This window comes from Humulus lupulus, chromosome 2 (assembly GCF_963169125.1).
Source record: "Humulus lupulus chromosome 2, drHumLupu1.1, whole genome shotgun sequence".
NCBI classification, from domain to species: domain Eukaryota; kingdom Viridiplantae; phylum Streptophyta; class Magnoliopsida; order Rosales; family Cannabaceae; genus Humulus; species Humulus lupulus.
In genome coordinates, this window is record NC_084794.1 from 25398739 (window position 1) to 25420527 (window position 21789).

General features: G+C 35.9%; 1 protein-coding gene across 1 annotated transcript; it reads right to left on the bottom strand.

The window, feature by feature from the left end:
- Positions 1 to 17322: 17322 nt before the first annotated feature.
- LOC133814054 (protein FAR1-RELATED SEQUENCE 5-like) lies at positions 17323 to 18456 on the bottom strand. The gene has a single exon (XM_062247070.1). It carries the CDS (start codon positions 18454 to 18456, stop codon positions 17323 to 17325), a length of 1134 nt encoding a protein of 377 aa, XP_062103054.1.
- Between the last annotated feature and the right edge of the window lie 3333 nt (positions 18457 to 21789).

Below are 21789 nucleotides of genomic sequence, written 5' to 3' on the forward strand. Positions count from 1 at the left end.
ATTTGGAATCTACTACTCCTCATGTAAATACCAGGGTCTGAGATGTTGGAGTCCGAAGAGGTCAAGGGGACCGGTTGCAAATATGATTTGCTTTCCACCAGTGGTACCTCATTAACAATTCCATCAGTGTCAGGCAAATGATTTTTGCGTGGTCGTCCTTCGTTATGGTATAAACACAATATAAAAGTCAGTGCCTGAAAAGTTGTAACCATTCCTAACGTAATGTTAAAACCCTATTATATATAGCAATGCAAACACATTAACATAAAGAAGATGAACTATTGATCCATAAACTTATCACCTCGCTTCTGGGGTGGTTGTCTGGTGGAATCATGTTGTTTGATTGCGGCACCTTGTGAAGATTGGGGATGTACGAACTCTTTCTCTGTCCTTTTATGGACTTCATTGTTCCTCTTCCTCGGAGAGGCGGCCCTTAGCGGGGGAGATGACTCCTCATAGGCATCAAAGTTGTGGCCCGTTATTGAAGAGGGTCGGCTTACCAAGGCAATGTATATCCTCATCTTCCAACTAGGAAAATGTTTAAGAGATGAAGGTGCTCATTGAAAAAAGGGTTAGATTTAGATATGATATATTTAAATTTAATGAGCATGCTCATGGCACAAAGAAATTCAATAGTCCCTATAAGCCTTGCAGCATAGGTTCATTATGAGTACTATGCCAAATGTGGTAAGATAGTAAGAGACGCAAGGCTCTGACAGAATATTCTGAATTTCAATCTTGCCTAACACGTTTTTTAAGAGTTAATTTTTTTGTATATTGTTAAGAAAATTGGGATATTCCAAATCCATTGGTTTTTTGTTTTGCAATGATCATTGTACATTAACAAAAGGTGGGGACCTCGTCCAATAGTGTTTGTGTAACAGCAGCGAATATCGTTACACTGTGTGTTTTAAATAGTGTTACACTCTCTAAACGAGTCTATTAGCCATAAAGGTGTAATTAAACGTGATTACACTTTGTAAACGAGTCTATTAGCCATAAAGGTGTAATTAAATGTGATTAACGATTAAAATTTGTGGGGAAAAGAGATAATTTTTTAATTAAAATGTTTACGTTCATACATGGGATCCAAAAATAACGTTTAAAATGTGAAAAGTTACAACTAGCTGACCTGAGGGACAAAATAGATTTTACACTAGTTCCTATGAGATACCTCTGAGGGACAAAATAGATTTTACACTAGTTCCTATGAGATACCCCGGCCGTGTTGGTCGAGCACCGCATATGTCCAATAATTTTGTGTGTACCCTTTCTACTTCAATAACGGAGTAAGAGAAGTTGGCTTTGCCACATATAATTTGTAGTTGCATGAAAAATGTCTGAGGTCGTATGCAAGTTCTTTGACGGGAGGGTTGCTTAATTTTAATTTCCCATTTTTTATAACCATGTTAATGAGCCGACGTAACTTTTCTTAAATGTGGCCTTAACAAAAACTGATTCCATGGTCTTGCTTGTACATCAACAGTCCAAATGAAAGACTTGTAAGTTGCCACATGTATTACGGTAATTAATTAACCTTCTAATTGAAAAAGTTAGTGCAACTATGGACGTTTGGGTAATATTTGTCATTTTAAATTATATTACAAAGCGGAGTGAATATATTATGGACGTAAAAATTTATACACGCGCAGATAATTTTTCTTTGTTGGTCGAGAATAAATGCACAAGGCCGACGTAACAAAAACTGATGTTTTGGTTCTAGTTTATTTATAAAAATATTACTTTCAAACTTGCATGTGCAGGTTGTATTTGAATAACAATAATTCTTGAATAAACTGCCAGTAAAATTAGGTATGCCATTGTATCATTTTTCCAGTTAATGCAGTACAATTCGTCCTCGAATTCACATGCTAATCATTTTTCTGAATTTCCTTATTTGTCTTATTTGTCCATTCTTATTAAATTGATCATTAGATCAAAACCCTTACCAATATCCTCGGCGATAGAGATGAAATTTTTGAAGGGAATCCATATAGAAATCCACGAGACAGTATGAATTTTTAAAAACTTTAAACTTAACAAAGAACATGAAAATATATATGATAATTCTACTTGAAAGTAAAGGAACTAAACAACGTCACAATATATCATAGTTCTACTTCACCAAACACGGGCGAAATGACCCATTGATGAATCTGGAAACATGATCAACCACTCTCATACTTCAAAATTAAACTTCAATAATAACTAACAACATCATTGATTGGTTTGTACTTGGAACTAATAACATAATAACTAAACCAAATGAGTGAAGGCTACATGAAAGTACAGTACTTTAAAAATTCAACATCCACTCGCCTTACAACTCAGGGCTAGATCGACTTGATGGACTTGGAGACTTTTCCCTGAATAAGTCAACACTCTTCATTTTGGCCCCTTGGCAACAATGGAAAAACCTTATCTTCTTTATCTCGTCAATGTCCGTTCGGAGATTGAACAACATGCTGAAAGCCACTTCCTAGAATGTACTTCTGCTCATGTAAATCTCAGGGTCCGAGATCTCTGAGTCTAAAGAGGAGGAAGGCACCATTTTTGCATCTGACTTTTCCCCTCCAGCATGAATAGAACTCGCAGGGATGGGGTTTTTTCAGGGTCGTCCTTTGTTATAGCAAACAAAAAACAGAAATGTCAGTATGTGAAAAAAAAAAGTTTACCCAACTTGCATTGACTACCATCTTCTCTTTTAAAAAAAAGATGTTCTTTAGCAAGAGGAAGGGCAACTGCTACATAAAGTCTTTACCTTGCTTATGCCGTGGTTGGATGGTGGAAGGATGCCCTTGGAGGTCGCCACCTTCCACACTCTATGGCTGTACGCCCTCTTCCACTGGGCTTGCATCACTTTTGATGGTCATTTTCCTGGGATGACCCACCCATCGGAGGGAACGAGGCCTGTGAGAGTCCTCGATCTTTTCGGCCGTCATTGCAGGGGAGCGGGTGGCCAAGGCTTTGTATCTCATCTTCTTTGGAGTGGGAACTCAAAGTGAAGTCCAGGGGGAAAGAATTCATGAGTACATTTTCAAGTTTATTAAGTAATGTAAAGCTTTGTTCTTCAAACAGAGAAATTGAATAGTCCTTATAGGTCTAGTACCATAGGCACATAATGTCCTCACTTCTGCCAAACGTGGTGATATACTTAATCACACAATGCCCTGACAATGATTTGCTAAATTTTTCCTCACACTTTTTTCTGAATTAAAAAAAATATATATAGTGCAAATGCCTTGGTATATTCCCAATCAATTAGTTTTTTGTATCGGGTCGACTACAATGGGTTCGGGTCCCAAGTTTGAAAAACCATTTCAGGCTTCTAAATCCTAATAAAACAAATTAGGCAATTCATGTGAATTTAGATTTGAGTCTTCCAATTCAAATACACCACAAATAAGAACATTTAAGGAAAACTATGCATAACAAGGAAAATTTTTGCTCATAGGAAAACCAATAAAGTATATATTAAAAGGGTGGTGACAATTGAATTTTTTTTTATGGCAAATTACCCCACATCTTTAAATTTATAACAGAAAATTGTGCTAATCGGTTAATTATCGTAAATATGAGTGTTGTTATATATTCATATAAAAATTTCGTATTTATTGCAACTAAAAAAAAGGTTTAGGCATCGAAACTTTTATTTTCCTATATATGCTTAAAACAAATTAAAGTTTTACATTATTTTTCATTAATTTCAAAATCAGCCACTAATTTCGTAATATCTATACTAATGATCATGAAATTGATGATTTTCGTTTTCAAAAATAATCAATGGGAGAGAATGAACCCCCTATAATATCTATACTAGTGTCATGAACCCCATATATTGCGTAATATACTTAGACTAAATCGAGAGAATCAAAACACCGTTATATTCCAGTTTCTGTCATCGATCGTGTGTGTTTATGATTTTCATATGTTCCGTAGTTCTTTGGTCCTTTGAAAATGTAAACACATGACACTTCAACGATGTGTCTAATGACGTAGTAAATCCAGCAGTGTTACATTTTGCACTATAACCCAACTTTTCCAGTTAAACGTTTAATGTGGACTCTAATGCGTAATGACAATTGAATAGTGGGCAAGAAATAAGAAAGTTTGTTCATTAATTTGTGCCAAACAAGTAATACATTCCATTAAAAAGGTTTCATTATATAAAAGGATCAAACAAGAGTTTGTAACACAATACAAAAGTAAAAGGGTAGTAAATGGCCATCCCAAGCGGCATAAAACACCATAACCCTAAATCCTTATAAGAAATCACGGTCGTGGCATTCGAGCAGGCTATATATTTACACACAGCCCCTAGAGCTCTCAAACTCATGGTTGGTCCAACTTATCTTTGCCCTTACTTGCACCACATAGCACCCGTAAGCCACCTCCCAGCAAGAAAACCCAAATAAGCATAAATAGTTAACCAACAGAATATAAATCATATGCAACATGCTTAACATTTATATGCTAATCCCGCTTAAAATTATATTTCATAAACATAATACCATTATTAAAACATAAACTAATAGATCTAAAACTCAAAACATTCAAAACTTAACTATACCTCAACCTTGATCTTGAATAGAATTCCTAGATCCTTAAAATGTTGGTTGTAGGGTTTCGACAATAAGAAAGATAGCCTTCGTCGTGTGGACTCTTTGGAGATTTGAAGAGGTGATGGTGATGGAGATTTTGGCCTTAGAGTTTGTGTTTTGATGGTGGTGCACGACAACAATAGTGAGAGAGAGAGAGAGAGAGAGAGAGTGTAACGCCCTGGTTACTCCAACATTGTTACTGTGAGCTTTAAACCGTGCTTAACTCGCTAAACCAGTCATTTGGTTATAAAAGTGCATCTACGTGTTATTAATAGGTGTTATCCCCAAAATTCAGTTCGATGACGTGGCAATCAGAAGTGGCAAGTGGCAATGCATGGTTAGTAAATGACACATTAATAGTCAATAAATGTATTAGCCAAGGAGGGAAAGGTCGGAGATTATTCTTCGGAGTTGTGATATTACTAGTCATGAAAATTATTTATCTGGTTTGGAAGTGATTTGACCGACTAGGTAGAACTTTTGTCTGACCGGTAAAGATTTTTGACTAACCAGTAAAATGTTCTGGCCGACCAGTGGAGTATTTTGACCGACTAGTCATTTGTTTTGCCCGACCAGTAAAGTGTTTTGCTAGACCAGAGATATGTCATGCTAGACTAGAGATGTCTCATGCTAGACTAGAGATGTCTCATGCTAGACCAGAGGTGTGCTAGAGGAGTGCTTTGCCTATACTGACCAGAGGTGTGCTTTGCCTATGCCGATGAGAGGTGCTTGCCTATTGTAATGACCCAACTACTCTAGACTTTGGACCATTAACGAAAACTATACATAGACCCTAATCTTTAATAGAACTTACAAGTGAAAAAGATCATACTTTATTAAAAACTTGTAAAGAAAACAATGTTAAAACTTACATAACTCAAAGCAGGATATGGGATCCCATTGTTTTAAAAAGAAAACATATTTTAATTGAAATGAAAAGAGATTACATAAATAGATGCGGAAAAATACACATAAACCATAAATAAAAGACTACATCCTCGACATCGAACGCTCGACTCCTTGAATCCATTCATCACCGATACACATTCCCCAAACATCCACGAACCTTACCCGCCACTATAGCTATTTTCCTGCACATATAAACAAAAAGGAATGAGCCTAATGCCCAACAAGGAAAATCTACCACATAGTTCATATACATCAATTTCATAAGAAACATAATAACATAACATAACACTTATATCATACACATACTATAATGCCCATTATTACTTGGGGTCCCATAGACCAAACAAGTCATACGCCCATTAGATTAGTGGGGTCCTACTAGCTAAGTAGGTCATATGCCCATAATCTATTTGGGGTCTTGTTAGTCATATGGGTCATGTGCCCAAGCCTACATACATACATATCATAACACATTTCATATCATAAAAACATAAGATAACACATATAAAACATATAACATATGAATTCTATCCTATTTTCCTTACCAAAATTACTGGGATAAGAGGACAGAGTTGGGACTTTGGAACACTCCTAAGAACCATTTGAAAAAGAGTGAGTATAGTGAAGAAGAGAAATGAAAGGAATGGAAGGACTAAACCATTGAGAAAATACTTACCAAAAACTTATGTGCAAGTTCTTAGATTTCCTAACCAAAATAAAGATTAAGGTTAGAAGGCTGAGTAGAAGACTATGAGAACTTAAAATAAAATAATACTAATGAACTAAGGTGTGGAAATACCTTGAAGACTTGTAAGACCAATCTAAACCTCGAACCGAAATACTATAAAACCTTACTTCCCCAAGTGTTTGATAAGCTTATGATGATCAAGCTTATGATTCCCAACCCAAGTGTTTACACTCTCACACTCACCTAGCAACTTGCAGCCTCTAAACTTAGAGCAAAAGATGAATAATGGCTGGGTACTAGGTCCTATTTATAGAGTTTAGGAATGAAAGGATCTTAATTTAACTTGAATAAAAATAATGGCTTTTTAAGTGAAAATAATTTGAATTATCGTTCAGCAGAGGCTGAAGACTCGTTTAGAAAGGTGCTGGACTTAACAAGAGGTTGAAGGTTTGAATGGGAAACGATTTTGAAAACATTCAAAATATGCTGAAGGAGGCGATATATCGCCCCCTATAGGCGATATATCGCCTGGACCATTATGCCTGAGGCAAACGTGCATCGTTTCGTGTTTTCCGTATCTATGTGCTGCGATATATCACCCCCTATAGCTGCGATATTTTGGCATACACTGATTATTTAAACACGAAATTACACATTTTTAGCTTAATTCAAATTGAGTAAACAGCCTTGACTAAGCCCTCAAACGTTTTCAAAGCTGCTGACTGACCTTAGAGCATTCAAATTTTACCCTTATTAAATTTAATCCTCAAAATACTTAATCCTTAATAACCCATACATAACATAAGCTTAAAATCCTATTGGTTCTCATTTAAACCTTATAGTATAATAAATATTATCCTCAATATCAGTCATATTAATCAAACCTTAGGTTAAAATTAATATTCTTAAACTGTAGGTTAAACTTAGAAAATCTACAAGTACTACTATGAGTGTCCAAATAAATCCCGGTCTGAACCAAAAATCCGCAGTCATAAAGATAATACTATAATTACTATAATACTACTATCTAACTAGCTAAGTAAAGTTCTTGGACTCTACACCTATGTCGACCGGTGAGTTTTCTTGGCTGATCAGTCACTTCGGGGATGGATTTGGTTGGTCCATGGATCAGAATCTCATAATTTACCGTCTAGTGACTCTGCAGTAAAGCCTCAGTAACAGCTTCAACCCGAATCATTCTGAACTGCCGCGGGAATCTCTCAGATATCCCAGAATAATAGCTATATTATTGTAATTTAGATTTATTTATATTTTATTAATTAAAGTCTGTTGGAAGAATGAAGGACACGGTCAAGGGGATATATCTGTAGAGTCCAAGAACTTTACTTAGCTAGTTAGATAGTAGTAGCAATAGTAATAGTTGTAGAATTTTTATAACTGTGGATTTTGGTTCAGACCGGGATTTAGTTGGACACTCGTAGTAACACTTGTAGATTTTATAAGTTTAACCTATAGCTTAAGAATATTAATTATAACCTAATGTCTAATTAATATAACTGATTATGAAGGTGATATTTATTATAATATAAGGTTTAGATAAACGCAATAAGGAAATGACACTTGTCATGTGTATGTTTAATGAATAATTAAGTATTTTGAGGAATAAATTTAATAAGAGTAATATTTGAATATCCTAGGGTCTGCCAGCAGCTTTGAAATCGTTAGAGGACTTAGTCAAGGCTGTTTACTCAATTCAAATTCGGTTGAAAAAGTGCAATTACGTGTATAATATTTCAGCGTATGCCGATATATCGCAGCACTAGGGGCGATATATCGCCATACGGGGATACGAAAAACACGTAACTTCGCACGGCCACCTCGACGAGCCTCGGGCATATTAGCCCAGGCGATATATCGCCTACTAGGGGCGATATATCGGCTGTAGTGCCAGATATTTGAACATTTTTTAAACTGAGCTTAATTTATTCTTTAACCTCTTGATAAGTCTAGAATCTTTTTGACCGAGTCTTCAGCTTCTGCTGAACGATTATTCAAAGATTTTTCAATTAAAAAGCCATTATTTTATTCAAGCTAAATAAAGATCTTTTCATTCTTGAACTCTATAAATAGGACCTAGTACCCAGCCATTTCTTCATTCATCAAGCTAAGTTCAGAGTCTGCAAGCTGCTAGGTTATTTTAGAGTGATAAACACTTGGGTTGGGGTTATAAGCTTTATCCTTATAAGCTTAATAAACACTCGGGAAGTAAGGTTCATAGTATATTTCAGTTTGAGGTGTAGTTCGGTTGTAGAAGCATTCGAGGTATTCCTTATTCTAGTTCCTTTCTGTGTTATTCTTATAGTTTTTCTACTCAAAATCCTAACTCGTATTCTTTATTCTTGGTTAGGAATCTAAGATCTTGAACGTAAGATTGTTGTTGGTAAGTATCCTTTCGATGGTGTAGTTCATTATTTTCATCCTTTTTCTTTAGTATACTCACCTTTCTATTATGGTTTTTAGGAGTGTTCCAAAGTCCTGATACTGTTCTCATATCTCGGTATATTGGTAAGGAAAATAGGATAGGATTTTATATGTTATATGTTATCTTATGATTGATGTGTTATGAAATGTTATATTATGTGTGTGGGTAGACTTGGGCATATGACTTGTATAGCTAACAAGCCCCAATAAATTTATGGGCATATGACTTGTTTAGCTAGCAAGCCCCACAAATCTAATGGGCATATGACTTGATTAGTTAACAAGCCCCAAGTAATATAATGGCCATTGTAGTAGTATATGACATATGTTTATGATATAGTATATGTTTATGATATAGCATATGTTATGATATAATTTTATGTATATGATTTATGTTGTTAGTTTTTCCTTGCTGGGCATTAGGCTCATTCCTTTATGTTTATATGTGCAGGAAATTAGCTATGGCGGTGGGAAAGTTTCTTGGCAGCTTGGGGATGTGTATTGAGGTTGGATGAAATCGATGGACTGAGCGTTCAATTAGAGGATGAAGTCTTTAAGTCTTTAAATTATGATTTCTATGTATTATTTTTCGCACTTGATTTTGTAACCCATTTATTTCAGTATGTTTTGTTTTATTTTCAAAACAATGGGATCCCTTATCCTAAGTAAAATCTTTATGTATTCAAACCTTTTCTTTTCATAATAAAGTTATGATGTTTTTGCATGTACATTTTCTTATGATTAATATAGTAGTTATTAATGGTCCAAGGTCTAGAATAGTTGGGTCATTTCAATATCTGATGTACGATCCATGAGCGTATAAATAAATGGCTCATGGCATCATTTATGGGGGATCTAAATTTTTTTAGACTGAGAAAAACTCTCTAGTTTTGAGACTTTGGGATTGTTACTTGGGGCATTCTTGGGGCATTTTCTGAGAGCTTAGAGAGATAAAGCTTGTATTCTCTAGAGAGAGAAACTCTGTATTTTTCTACTTACACTTAAGAAACTCAGTTGGCTCAAGTTCATCTGATCTTAAGTGTAGGCTAAATATATCACAACTCCAAGTGGATTAGGCTATTACCAATAAATTGGGGCTGAACCACTATGAAATTATTGGTTTCGTATTTTCTATTCAACGCTTATTGTCATTTTGACGTCTACTCATCGTTGGCCAAAATCATGGTCAACAATAGGCTAACGTGAAAAATCTTGATGAAAAGGAAATGATATATTTCAGTTAAAACATAAAACTGTACACGGGCCCATAAAAGTGTTTACTACGTTATTTACAATTCAAAATGGTCATTACAGTGTAAAAATTACAATGCACCAACCAAAGTGGCAAAATATAGGGTTAACCCCCTGTGTCATGTCCATCACCTTAGCCTTTTGGCTCTGACTCTAAGTAAGTAGATTTTAGATTAGACAAGCGCTTTTGTTTTCATCGAACTTAAGGTCGGTCAAGCATTCCATGCTTATGATGATAATGGTTATGTCGATTAGATCTAATCTTTTCAGCTTGCGTTAAACACGCTAATACCGTTCTTGACTCATAAGTCAATACCATATGACCAGTGCTCAGTACTACTGACACCATTGCCGATTCCTGACTCATAGGTCAGCGCCATTAACAGATAAGCGAGATTGCTAAGCATTTAATATGCAATCAATATCGACATACATAACACTCAACATGCCTCATTAATAATCATGCATGTCACATATTGGGTGCAATTTTCTTATCTCTGGTCCGAGCGTGAAACAATTTAAAAGAGCGACCCTTGAGAACAATCAATCCTTTGATTCCTTAGCGGTCACCTACTCATAACCAAATATAACTACCATCAATGAAAATGAGCAACAAAAGGTTCTTGAACCCAAATACCCAACATACAAGTCCTAGGCACTCTTGACATTCTAATCACTACTACAAAAAAGGCTTTTTAGGACTGGCATTGCGAGTCCTCTATTTGTGAGCCTTAAAAACTAAGGTTTTTTAGAACACGCATTGCGAGTCCTAAAAAGTCTTATTTTTAATTTTTAAAAAATTAATTGATAGCCAAAGCTCCCGCCGGAGCTCCGACATTAACGGCGACGCCACCACCCCACGGTGGTGGTTCGGGAAAATGATCAATCATTTAGTGGGTTTTGATTCCCAAAGCACAATGAATGCATTGGTGGTGTTCGTTTGGGTCGGGGTGGCTCGAGGCGGTCGGAAAATACTCGGAAGAGTTTGGGAAAAATAGCACCACCGCGACTTCGAACGACTTTAGGCGGCGGAGGGCGGCACGTGAGGGGCTGGGCTCGCGGGGGTCGAAGGTCGCCGACCTTCTACGTCCATTGCGTCGGCGCGTGTAGGAGAGGGGTGGTCAGAGTGCTGCCGTCCATGGCTTGGTTGTGGAGTTCGTGAGAGAGAGATAGAGAGAGAAATGAGGGAAGAGAGCAAGGAGAGAGAGAGAGAGAGAGAGAGAGAGAGAGAGAGAGAGAGAGAGAGAGAGAGAGAATGGGCTGTTGTGTTTTATTTTTCTTTGTGAAGTAATAAATAGTAAAATTTTAGTTAAAAAAAATAGGAGGGAATTTGAAATTTTTTAAAATTCAAACTTTTAGGACACACATAAGTTTTTAGGACTCGCAATGCGAGTCCTACAAACATTATCGTAATTTTAGTTAAAAATATTAGGAGGAATTTAAAATTTTTTAAAATTCAAATTTTTAGAACACACATAAGTTTTTAGGACTCGCAATGCGAGTCCTAAAAACATTCTCGTAATTTTAGTTAAAAAAATTAGAGGGAATTTGAAATTTTTTAAAATTCAAATTTTTAGAACACACATAATTTTTTAGGACTCACAATGTGAGTCCTAAAATCACTCTTTTGCGTGTCCTAAAAACATTATCGTAATTTTAGTTAAAAAAAAATTGGAGGGAATTTGAAATTTTTTAAAATTCAAATTTTTAGAACACACTAAGTTTTTAGGACTCGCAATGCGAGTCGGGTTAAAAAGAGGTCCAAAGTTATAATACCCTAAAGTTACGAAAACTCTATGTAATTATCTAAATAATAATTTAATCCACAAATATCCTAACTAACCATAAAATAACAAACTCTAATTCTCTAGACTGATTTTCAATTTACTAAGACCAAAATCTTATTGGGGTTTAGGACTTTATGTACGCTCAACCCGAGCTAGGTATTAATCCCATATGTGACTTTTCGCCAAATTGCTCACTAGGATCGCCTGCAACCATACATCTTAAGTCATTGTATACATAATAATGTGATCTCACTCACAAAGCACATAAAATTACATATATACCCTTACAGGGGGAATATTACATAAATACCCTTTTCAACAAATACAACCCTTTAATCATTTTTAATACACTAAAACATGCTTAAGTAGTCGCATCATAGTATAACTCATTATATTCGCATATATAATGACAATTAAATTATACTAACACATCGACATCCAATTATGCCCCCTAAACTATGTAATGAAGGCACTAAATGTTATTAGCAAAATTAGGACATTACATCCATAGAACGAAATAGGGAGATAATATATTTGTTCATGGAACATAAACTAATTGTGTTGCCTAATAAATGGTCTTTTATATTTGTTTGAAGTGCTTCCATTAATGATGACATGACACTTTAAACATATAGATTATTTTTTTAAGTTTGTTTGACAAGTACACATATACGATAACCATCAATAATGTTGTTTTTTCTACTCTGGTTAATTGTAGTCCAGTGGGTTTTTTAAACCAATCCCCGATTCAAATATAATTCTCAAGTTTTTCACTTTCTCATACCACCTGGCATGATTTCATTCCCTAGACAAGGAATTGTACCTTGTGCAAAAAATAATGCATCTTTACGGTATGTCTCAGCATTCAAGGTCAAATTGACCTTTGGCGTGTCACAGTATCACAAAAATGTCATGTATACGTGGGGACCATCCTCAAATATAGACACTGTAAAACAACTCCCCATTTTGAACGAGTAAAAAAAAGTTCTCCATCACACAAACCACTACCAACTACTTTGGCAGCCATATCTTCCTTCATCCCTTCCACCCCATAATTTTTCCTTCCACCCATACCTCATGGATTCAGACTCCTCATTTGACTCATGCAATATTGAGGTATTTCCCGACAGGGGCCACCATCATGTAGACCAACCAGAGTGGGAGGAGTTTACCAACAGCAACATAAAGACCCTCCCCCCCGAACCTATAGACTATATAAACGATCTCAAGTTCAAATTAAAGAGGAAGGATGAAGAAATTTTCTTTATAAATTTGGATTGTCGCATGCTAGAGAAAGTGTAGAGTCCAAGAACTTTACTTAGCTAGTTAGATAGTAGTATTATAGTATTTATAGCATTATCTTTGTAACTGTGGATTTTTGGTTCAGACCGGGAATTATTTGGACACTCATAGTAGTACTTGTAGATTTTCTAAGTTTAACCTATAGTTTAAGAATATTAATGTTAACCTAAGGTTTGATTATATGACTGATATTAAGGATAATATTTATTATACTATAAGGTTTAGATAATGACCAATAGGATTTTAAGCACATGTTATGTATGGATGATTAAGGATTAAGTATTTTGAGGATTAAATTTAATAAAGGTAAAAGTTTGAATGTTATAAGGTCAGTCAGCAGCTTTGAATACGTTGAGGGCTTAGTCAAGGTTGTTTACTCCATTCAAACTTAGTTAAAAATGTGTAATTTCGTGTTTAATTAATCAGCGTGTGCCGATATATCGCAGCTATAGGGGGCGATATATCGCAGCACGTAGATACGGAAAACACGAGACGATGCACGACAGCCTCGGGCATACTAGCCCAGGCGATATATCGCCTACAGGGGGCGATATATCGCCTCCTTCAGTATATTTCAAAAGTTTTTTAATTCTTTTTCCTTTCAGCCATTCAACCTCTTGATAAGTCCAGCACCTTTTTGAACGAGTCTTCAGCCTCTGCTGAACGATTATTCAAATTATTTTCACCTAAAAAGCTATTATTTTTATTCAAGTAAAATTTAGATCCTTTCATTCCTAAACTCTATAAATAGGACCTAGTACCCAGCCATTATTCATCTTTTGCTCTAAGTTCAGAAGCTGCAAGTGCTAAGTGAGTGTGAGAGTGTAAACACCTGGGTTGGGGAATCATAAGCTTATCAAACACTTTGGGAAGTAAGGTTCTATAGTATTTTGGTTCAAGGTTTAGATTGGTCTACAAGACTTCAAGGTATTTCCACACTCTAGTTCATTGGTTTTATGTTATTTTCTTTCTCATAGTCTTCTACTCAGTCTTCTAACCTCATTCTTATTTTGGTTAGGAAATCTAAGAACTTGCTCATAAGTTTTTGGTAAGTATGTTTCTCAAAGGTTTAGTCATTCCATTCCTTCCATTCTTTTCATTACTTTTTCTTCAATCTACTCACCCTGTTAATACATGGTTTTAGGAGTGTTCCAAAAGTCCCAACGCTGTCCTCTTATCCCGGTAACTTTGGTAAGGAAAATAGGATAGAATCTATATGTTATATGCTTATGTTATCTTATGTTTTATGCTATGAAATATGTTATAAAATATGTTATGAAATATGTAAGTTTGTAGGCTTGGGCATATGACCCATTTGACTAACAAGCCCCAAATAGATTATGGGCATATGACCTACTTAGCTAGTAGGACCCCACTAATCTAATGGGCATATGACTTGATTAGTCTATGGGACCCCAAGTAATAATGGCCATTATAGTATGTGTATGATATAAGTGTTATGTTAAGTTTTTTATGTTTCTTATGAAATTCATGTATATGAACTATGTGTTAGATTTTTCCTTGCTGGGCATTAGGCTCATTCCTTTTTGTTTATATGTGCAGGAAAATGGATATAGTGGCGGTAAGGTTCATGGATGCTTGGAGATTGTGTATCGATGGTGAATGGATTCAAGGAGTCGAGAGTTCGATTTCGAGGATGTAGTCTTTTATTTATGGTTTTACATGTATCTTTTCCGCACTTTCTATGTAACTTCTTTTATTTTAAATTATGTTTTGTTTTTAAGACAATGGGATCCCATATCCTACTTATTTTATGAAAGTAACTCTTATTTCTACAAGTTTCCAATAAAGTTATGGTATTTTCGCAAATGTAAGTTTTATTAAGGATTTGTATGTATAGTTTCGTTAATGGTCCAAAAGTCTAGAGTAGTGGGTCATTATAGAAAGATAACGAGTCCATGAAAGCTAGGATAATGCAGCTCGAAACAGAGCTTGAACAGAAGACAAAGAAATTAGAAGAACTGAGGGATGTCGCGTTCATGGCAGCCTATGAAAGGGTGTTGAAAGCACTAGAGGAACTTAAGGCGAAAGCAGTGAGTAGATACGATGAGTACCTGAAGGAGAAAATTAACAATATAGTTGGTGATGTTGCCCCACTTGGACGTAGAAGAACATGAAGATCTGAAGTGTTGTAGTGCGATGGCGTGGTGATTGTTAATTCACCTTACAGATGAGTGGTCCAATTTGTTTGACTTTTTTTTAGTTTATTAAGGGTTTAAACATGTTTGTAACAAATCATGGATTAATGAAGACATTATTTAAATAAAGAGTATTTTTATGGTTCTATTATTTCTCCAATAGTAGCAATTAACTTTTACAAATTTTTTGATATATGTGGACAACTATTAATTGCAAGATGTAAGTAATCATATTTGTCTACTATTTTACATTGAGCATGTCAATTGGTTTGTCAAATCATAGATCTAATCAATTCTTATTTCTCCAATCCTATCATACCTTTTGCATAAATTGTACTAATCAATTCATATGTCTCCAATCCAATCATACATTTTGCATAATTGTAATATTGAACGTACTATACATCAATTGTCAATACAAGCAATGGCTTGTTTCACTCAATCTCTATCTGCCTTCACCTTCCTAATGATGATATAGGCTAGGCAAGATAATGAACAACTTATTCCATACTGTGTAAGAATTCACTAATTTTGGACAAGTGGGGCCCAATAATATACCAAGCAATTTAGGCTCACATGATAGTAGTAATGTGGCCACACTAAAGAAAATATACGAGGAACATCATATATATATATATATGCATACTACAAGCACAAATTCAATTAATTATGCCTCAATTTTGTTATTAACGAATTATTCTAGTATCTTTTCCACATATTTTCTTAAATTCATGTGTCAACAAAGGATTCCTATAACAATCCATCCATAAATGACTCTTCAAAACATAGTAAGAGCATACCACATGGTAGAACTTAGTAAACAGGATTGACATCCATAAGATTACATTTGATAAAAAAATGAGACATACAAAGCATTACACATAATTCGTGAATTTTTTTCAAACTAATTCTAAACCCTTAGCATAAAACTGATCGCATGACTATGGGATGTAACAATCTGTAGAGGGATTGAGAATATGTTTCGAAATATTAGGCTATTGGTCACTATGCCATTGCTCGCTTGTGCCATTATCTCCTCTTAATTCACTCCTTTGACTTTGACTGATGTGGTCCACGTTCGGAGTATAGTAGATTGGATAGTTGGAAGATCTTGGATTTTCTGTCTCCATGGATTGATTGTCCATTTCTGGAACAACTTTGCAAGTCGCCCTATTATGGCCTAATTGGTTATAGTTGCGACACCTATTCTTTTTTGGGGTCGCATTGTCCACGCCCTTATATTTTGATTTTGTTTTGTTTGGTTCCCTCCCCTTCGTTCTCACAATTGCTGGATCCCCAATTACTCTCTGTTGTTGTTGCGATCGGTGGTCCCCATGTACAACGTGACTCAATTCAGACTCATCATTAGGCTGACCACACATTGTTTTAAATTTTTCCTCCAAAGGGGACATTTCGCTTAATGCTTCTTCATATGTATCATCACGTTGTGTGGCATAGTACCCCATTTCATTTAACCGTGATGTCAACGATCCCCAACGGGTACATAATAACACATCACGGGGGACCCTATCATGGGGAGCGCTACTCAATTCACCTCTCACTTTGGCGTCCTTCCTCCACCGTTCCTTTAACAGAGGTTTCAGGATGCAGAGTAGGTTCAAATGCTTCATTACTGCAAACATATGTTGACACGAGATTCCCTCTGACTGGAATAGCATGCAACTACATTCAAAGTGATCATGATCAATTAGGTAGCGAACTAAACTTCTTACCAGTCCTCTACGGAAACGAGTTAGGGAAAATACCCTGCACCCAAATTCCACGCTTGTCGAATCAATTGAGTATGCAAGAGCATTGTCGATTTGTTGTGCGACCTTATCGTACATGTTTCTCATCAAAACTGAAGCAACTTGCTGGTAATACTATTGTAGTATGTTGGAAGGGAACTGGGGCGATGTGTTGTTGCTAATGAAGTCATCTTCGCGTTCCGTGTGGCGTATGCTTTGTATGGCTTTATCAACTTGTTCAACAAGGTCTTTAAGTTTAAGTTTGCTTGTCAAGAAGTGTGACAGGTAAGAATTCACCGACTCCGACCTTTGGGTGGTTCTGAGGCCCGCAAAGAAATTACCCCGTAGGAAGTATTCTGCCCAACTCCTTCTATTCTTGTATGTTATGGCTGCCCATTGGCTATCTTGTAGCTAAAATTCTATAACCAAGCCACTCTAAGTCTTGTCAAACTTTTCCTCTGTACAATATTGATATAGGAGCTCATTAAACCTTGTCTTGAAAATCGGGTGAGGGACATTAATGGTAACATTTTTTTGAAGGTGCCACGCACACAAACGATGGATAGCATGAGGCATGACCTTCTCTATTGCTTTTTCCATAGCTTTATCTCCATCAGTGACAACAACCCGAGGCAATTTGTTGTTCATACATTGAAGGAATTCTTCCAACAACCAAATGTATGTGTCCTCCTTCTCATCGTACAGCAATGCAACTGCAAATACAACAGTTCTGAAGTGGTGATTCACGCCGACAAAAAGGAGAAGGGGTTTGTTGTACGCATTCTTCTTGTACGTTGTGTCAAATGCGATGATCTCCCCAAAATGTCCATAGTCATCTCTCGATATTCCATCGGCCCAGAATAAGTCAGCGAGCCTATACTCCGCGTCTATCGTGTGTGTTTTAAAAAAATTGTGGTCACATAACCCAAGACATTCCAAGTATCCCAGGGCACCCTCAGCATCTGTTTCGTCCTCCTCTTCTAACTCTCTTTGTCGTCCAATCCAATTGTATAGGTCCTTTTTCAAGAACGGAACATACTCATGTCCTCCTCTTTTTGCAGCAAGGTGATTCAATATGTGGCAAGTCCGTATGCCCGACAGTCTCATTGATATTACTTGGGCACCCATACAATCTGGGACAACATGGTTAGATCTCAAGAACTGCATATTTGTCTTCAAAGCAAGGTCATGATTATGCGTTGGGTTAAAGTCTTTCACCACCCAACTGTTTTCGAACTTGTTGAACTTCACGCGCAGTAGTGCTAGGCACCCTGTGCGAGTAACAACCCTAGGTTTTTTCTTACGGTTCTTTAGGTTTGTCCACTTTTCTTGCCTAAACCCTTGATTAGAGCAAACCCATTTTCTTTGACACTCTTTATTTTCATTGTCCCAACAGACATCTTCTTTTCTAACACTAAACCCCATTGACTGAGAGTATTTGTAGTAAAAATCTTCCCAGTGGCCAACCGTGGGTAGGTGTTTGTTTATAATGTCTTCCTTTGTTAATTGTTGTGGAAGCTTGTTCGAAATATTTAGTTGTGCGAGTGCTTCCGACATGTCGTTCGCCATGTTGTTTGAGTAATTATTTTTTCGTTTCCTGAACACGAAAGAAACAATTATTAGAGATGAAAAGAAATACCAAATACAAAATAAGGCTTGATGGAAAAACCTAAGTCAATCTTATATTCACTGGAAATGCAATTGAATGTCTATGTTTATCACCCTAGACACTTCAGTTTCGTTAGTAAATGTACACATGTAATTAAAATTGGGCACATATTTATATTAAATCACTAATTATTGTATGGTAAAAGAAACATTAGAAAACACAATTAATTAGCAATAACTAAAGTGAAAATTACATACAAATAGTGAGGGTATCGATTATTATAGCCCCAACTTACCAATAGGAAGGGCGGGAAGATATATCTAAGAAAATTGAAGTACCCACCTTGAAATGGGGTGTTTTTGTCTCCACAAAAATTTCAGTTTTGTATTGGTGGGATAATAAAGAAACAAAAATTTAAACTATACAATTTATAATAACACTGCCTCCCTATGTATGTCATTTCAAGTTACAACCCAAAAAAAGATGATTTTTTTCCAGCACTTCATTTTTTTTGGCCAATGGGTTTGGAATTTAGTTTTGGATTAGGTATGCAATGGTTAATAAGCTACTTAAAATAAGTTTTGTACTTTTACCGTGTATGTCTCTACCTATAGTGTAAGTTTCATTTTGGTACGTACAGGGATGGATTGTGAACAACTCTTCACTCTTCTCAAGCATTAACAAATGATAAGGTAACTGCCCACACATCCACCATTTTCCAACTTAACCTTTTTGAGCATATGACCACCCTTACTATAATTGCTTTTGATTTGGCAGGCATTTTAGTTATACCTTTTATCAATATATAGCTGCGATCGAAGGTAGTTGTAATGGGTTTATCATGTTTTTGCAGGCATGCCATATAAAATACAAATTCACTGTAGGGACGTAAACAACCAAAATCAACATAAACATGATTAATAAATGATAAACATCACATCATTACATAATGTCTAGCTACACGATAGATGGTTGAGGGAGATATATCTCTTGCTGCACACTATGATGACTTCTAAAATACCAATAGCAGGTACATCTATTACCCTTAACTTATAGTTTAAGGTAACTTTAGTACCTACTGGTTCTTAGTGTTTAAAGTAATCAACAATACCACTAATTGTCTCTTATACACATGGGATCATCTAGTTTATACAAGAACTGAAATGAAAACCCATGTCACGAGAATCTTAAAGTAAAATCAGTCAAGAAATATGATCTCCTTGGTAGGTCCTTCCTCCGTAGCTTCAACACACAACTCACCACTAATTGTCTCTTGTCGTTTCACCATAGTCCCTACATGATCCATAATATGGCGCTGGTCAAAAAGAAAAGACTTAATATCCATTGAATTCAGCCTTAAAGTCGTTGCTTTCTTACCAACAACTTGCTTGAAAGCCATAAGCTTCTCAATCTTCACATCTTTCTTCATACAATTTTTGCACTTGCTGCAAAACCTAGGCTTAGTTTTGGGAATTTTTTTTCCATTATCACTACGGGAGGCTGTTGCGAAACTAGTTACTGAGGAAGGAGTAGGGATGGTCGTCTTTTCATTGTTGTTAGTTGGTGGTGATGGAGTTAGGGGAAAGTCCACCGGGAATGGTATAGGAAATTGTTTTGTTGGAGATTCCAACTCTTTTTTCACTTCATATTCTTTAGGAAAGAGATTGACTCATAACTTGGATGATGACATGGTAAGGGTAAAAGTGTTTTTGAGATGGTGAAGCTTTCTGGAAAGGGGTTAGAGAGTCGGGAACCAATGAGGGAGCTTCACATACATATCTATACATATATATATGTATAGAAAGAGAAAGACAAGTACGGTGATAAATTTCCCGCCAAAAAAAAGATGGAATCACACAATATAATGTCAATTATTGTGAAATAAAGGAAATAATAAGCATATAAATGAAAGAAAAATCACAGTAATGACAATCACCCCCAACAAACTAAGATTGGTTTACTTAAGTTAACAATGGCCGCCCAACTTAATCAATTTTGGATATGTTGGGCTCTAGTACGTGGTAGAACCCTAGTAGTGTACACTTGGGTTTGTCTCACCTGTAGATGAAGCATATGCTCGTAGACACATAGGATCTATGAGACTTTTTCACCAACTCCAAACTTTCTCACCAATACCACACAAACTCCAAGTCAAAAAGCATATTCAAAGGGGATATGATAGAATAAGGTACCAAAAGCTTTGTGTTTCAAGTAAAATTGTGAAAAAATTACATGACTACTGATAAACAATTGGTACAAACAATAAGTAGTAATTTTCCAGATTTTCATGAAATGTATTTAATTACCTTGTTCCGTAACTTGTGAAACTCTTATTCTGGAATGAACCTTGATTAAATTACAAGCCCTTCCTGGTAACTTATAATTGAAGCCTGTGGAGTGAAGCTCCTTCTGCTGATTTCCCCGTTGGTTATGACGAAACCACATTTGTTGTGGGAAGATTTGATAGCATTAATTATGTTATTTTTTTTGTCCATCATGTCCTTCTTTAATGAGCATTCTCCATTAATAACATCACATAGTTTTACACTGGTTAATTTGCAGAAGGTTCGTTTTATAAATTGAGTCAATAGTATTACTGTTTCCTATGGAGGAGCTGCCATTTTATGTAACTTAAAGTGGTGTACGAATTTTATTCGTCTTTCTACCATTAGGAAGTTACTTAGGTGTATTATATGCATGGTTGATTTTGGATTTATTTTTCCATATATTTTCAATAAGCCAATGAAGAAGAAGGGACATAACAACCATAATCATTGTGGTAAATCGAACAACATTAAAAATGGTTAGGTAACAACACAAATTATGATAGAGGTGAATTATTACGCTAAATCTGTAGGATAATATATATTCATACGAAGACAAATGTCATATAATAAAACATATACGTCCATGGCACACGATACATAGTCATACACACATATATATATGTATACGTAGAGAAAGAGAGAGAGAGAGACGATACATATAATATAACACGACAAAAGTGGCATGTAGTCTATAAAGAAGATATTAAACAGATGGAGTGGCCACCCACAAAAGAACATAGCCATGATCGAGGTTTGGTTATAAGCACACAACCTCTGAGTCATTACACGCTTACTGATATACAAAAGTTATTAGAAACACATCTTCTACAAGTAGACAATGTACTACTGAGTTGGTGGCTTTGGAGCTTGAGCAAACAACGTGTACATGGTGATATAGCCGTTGCGGAGTTCCTCGATGGCACATGCCACAGCTTCAAGGTCCCTTCTAACTGATGATTCCAACGC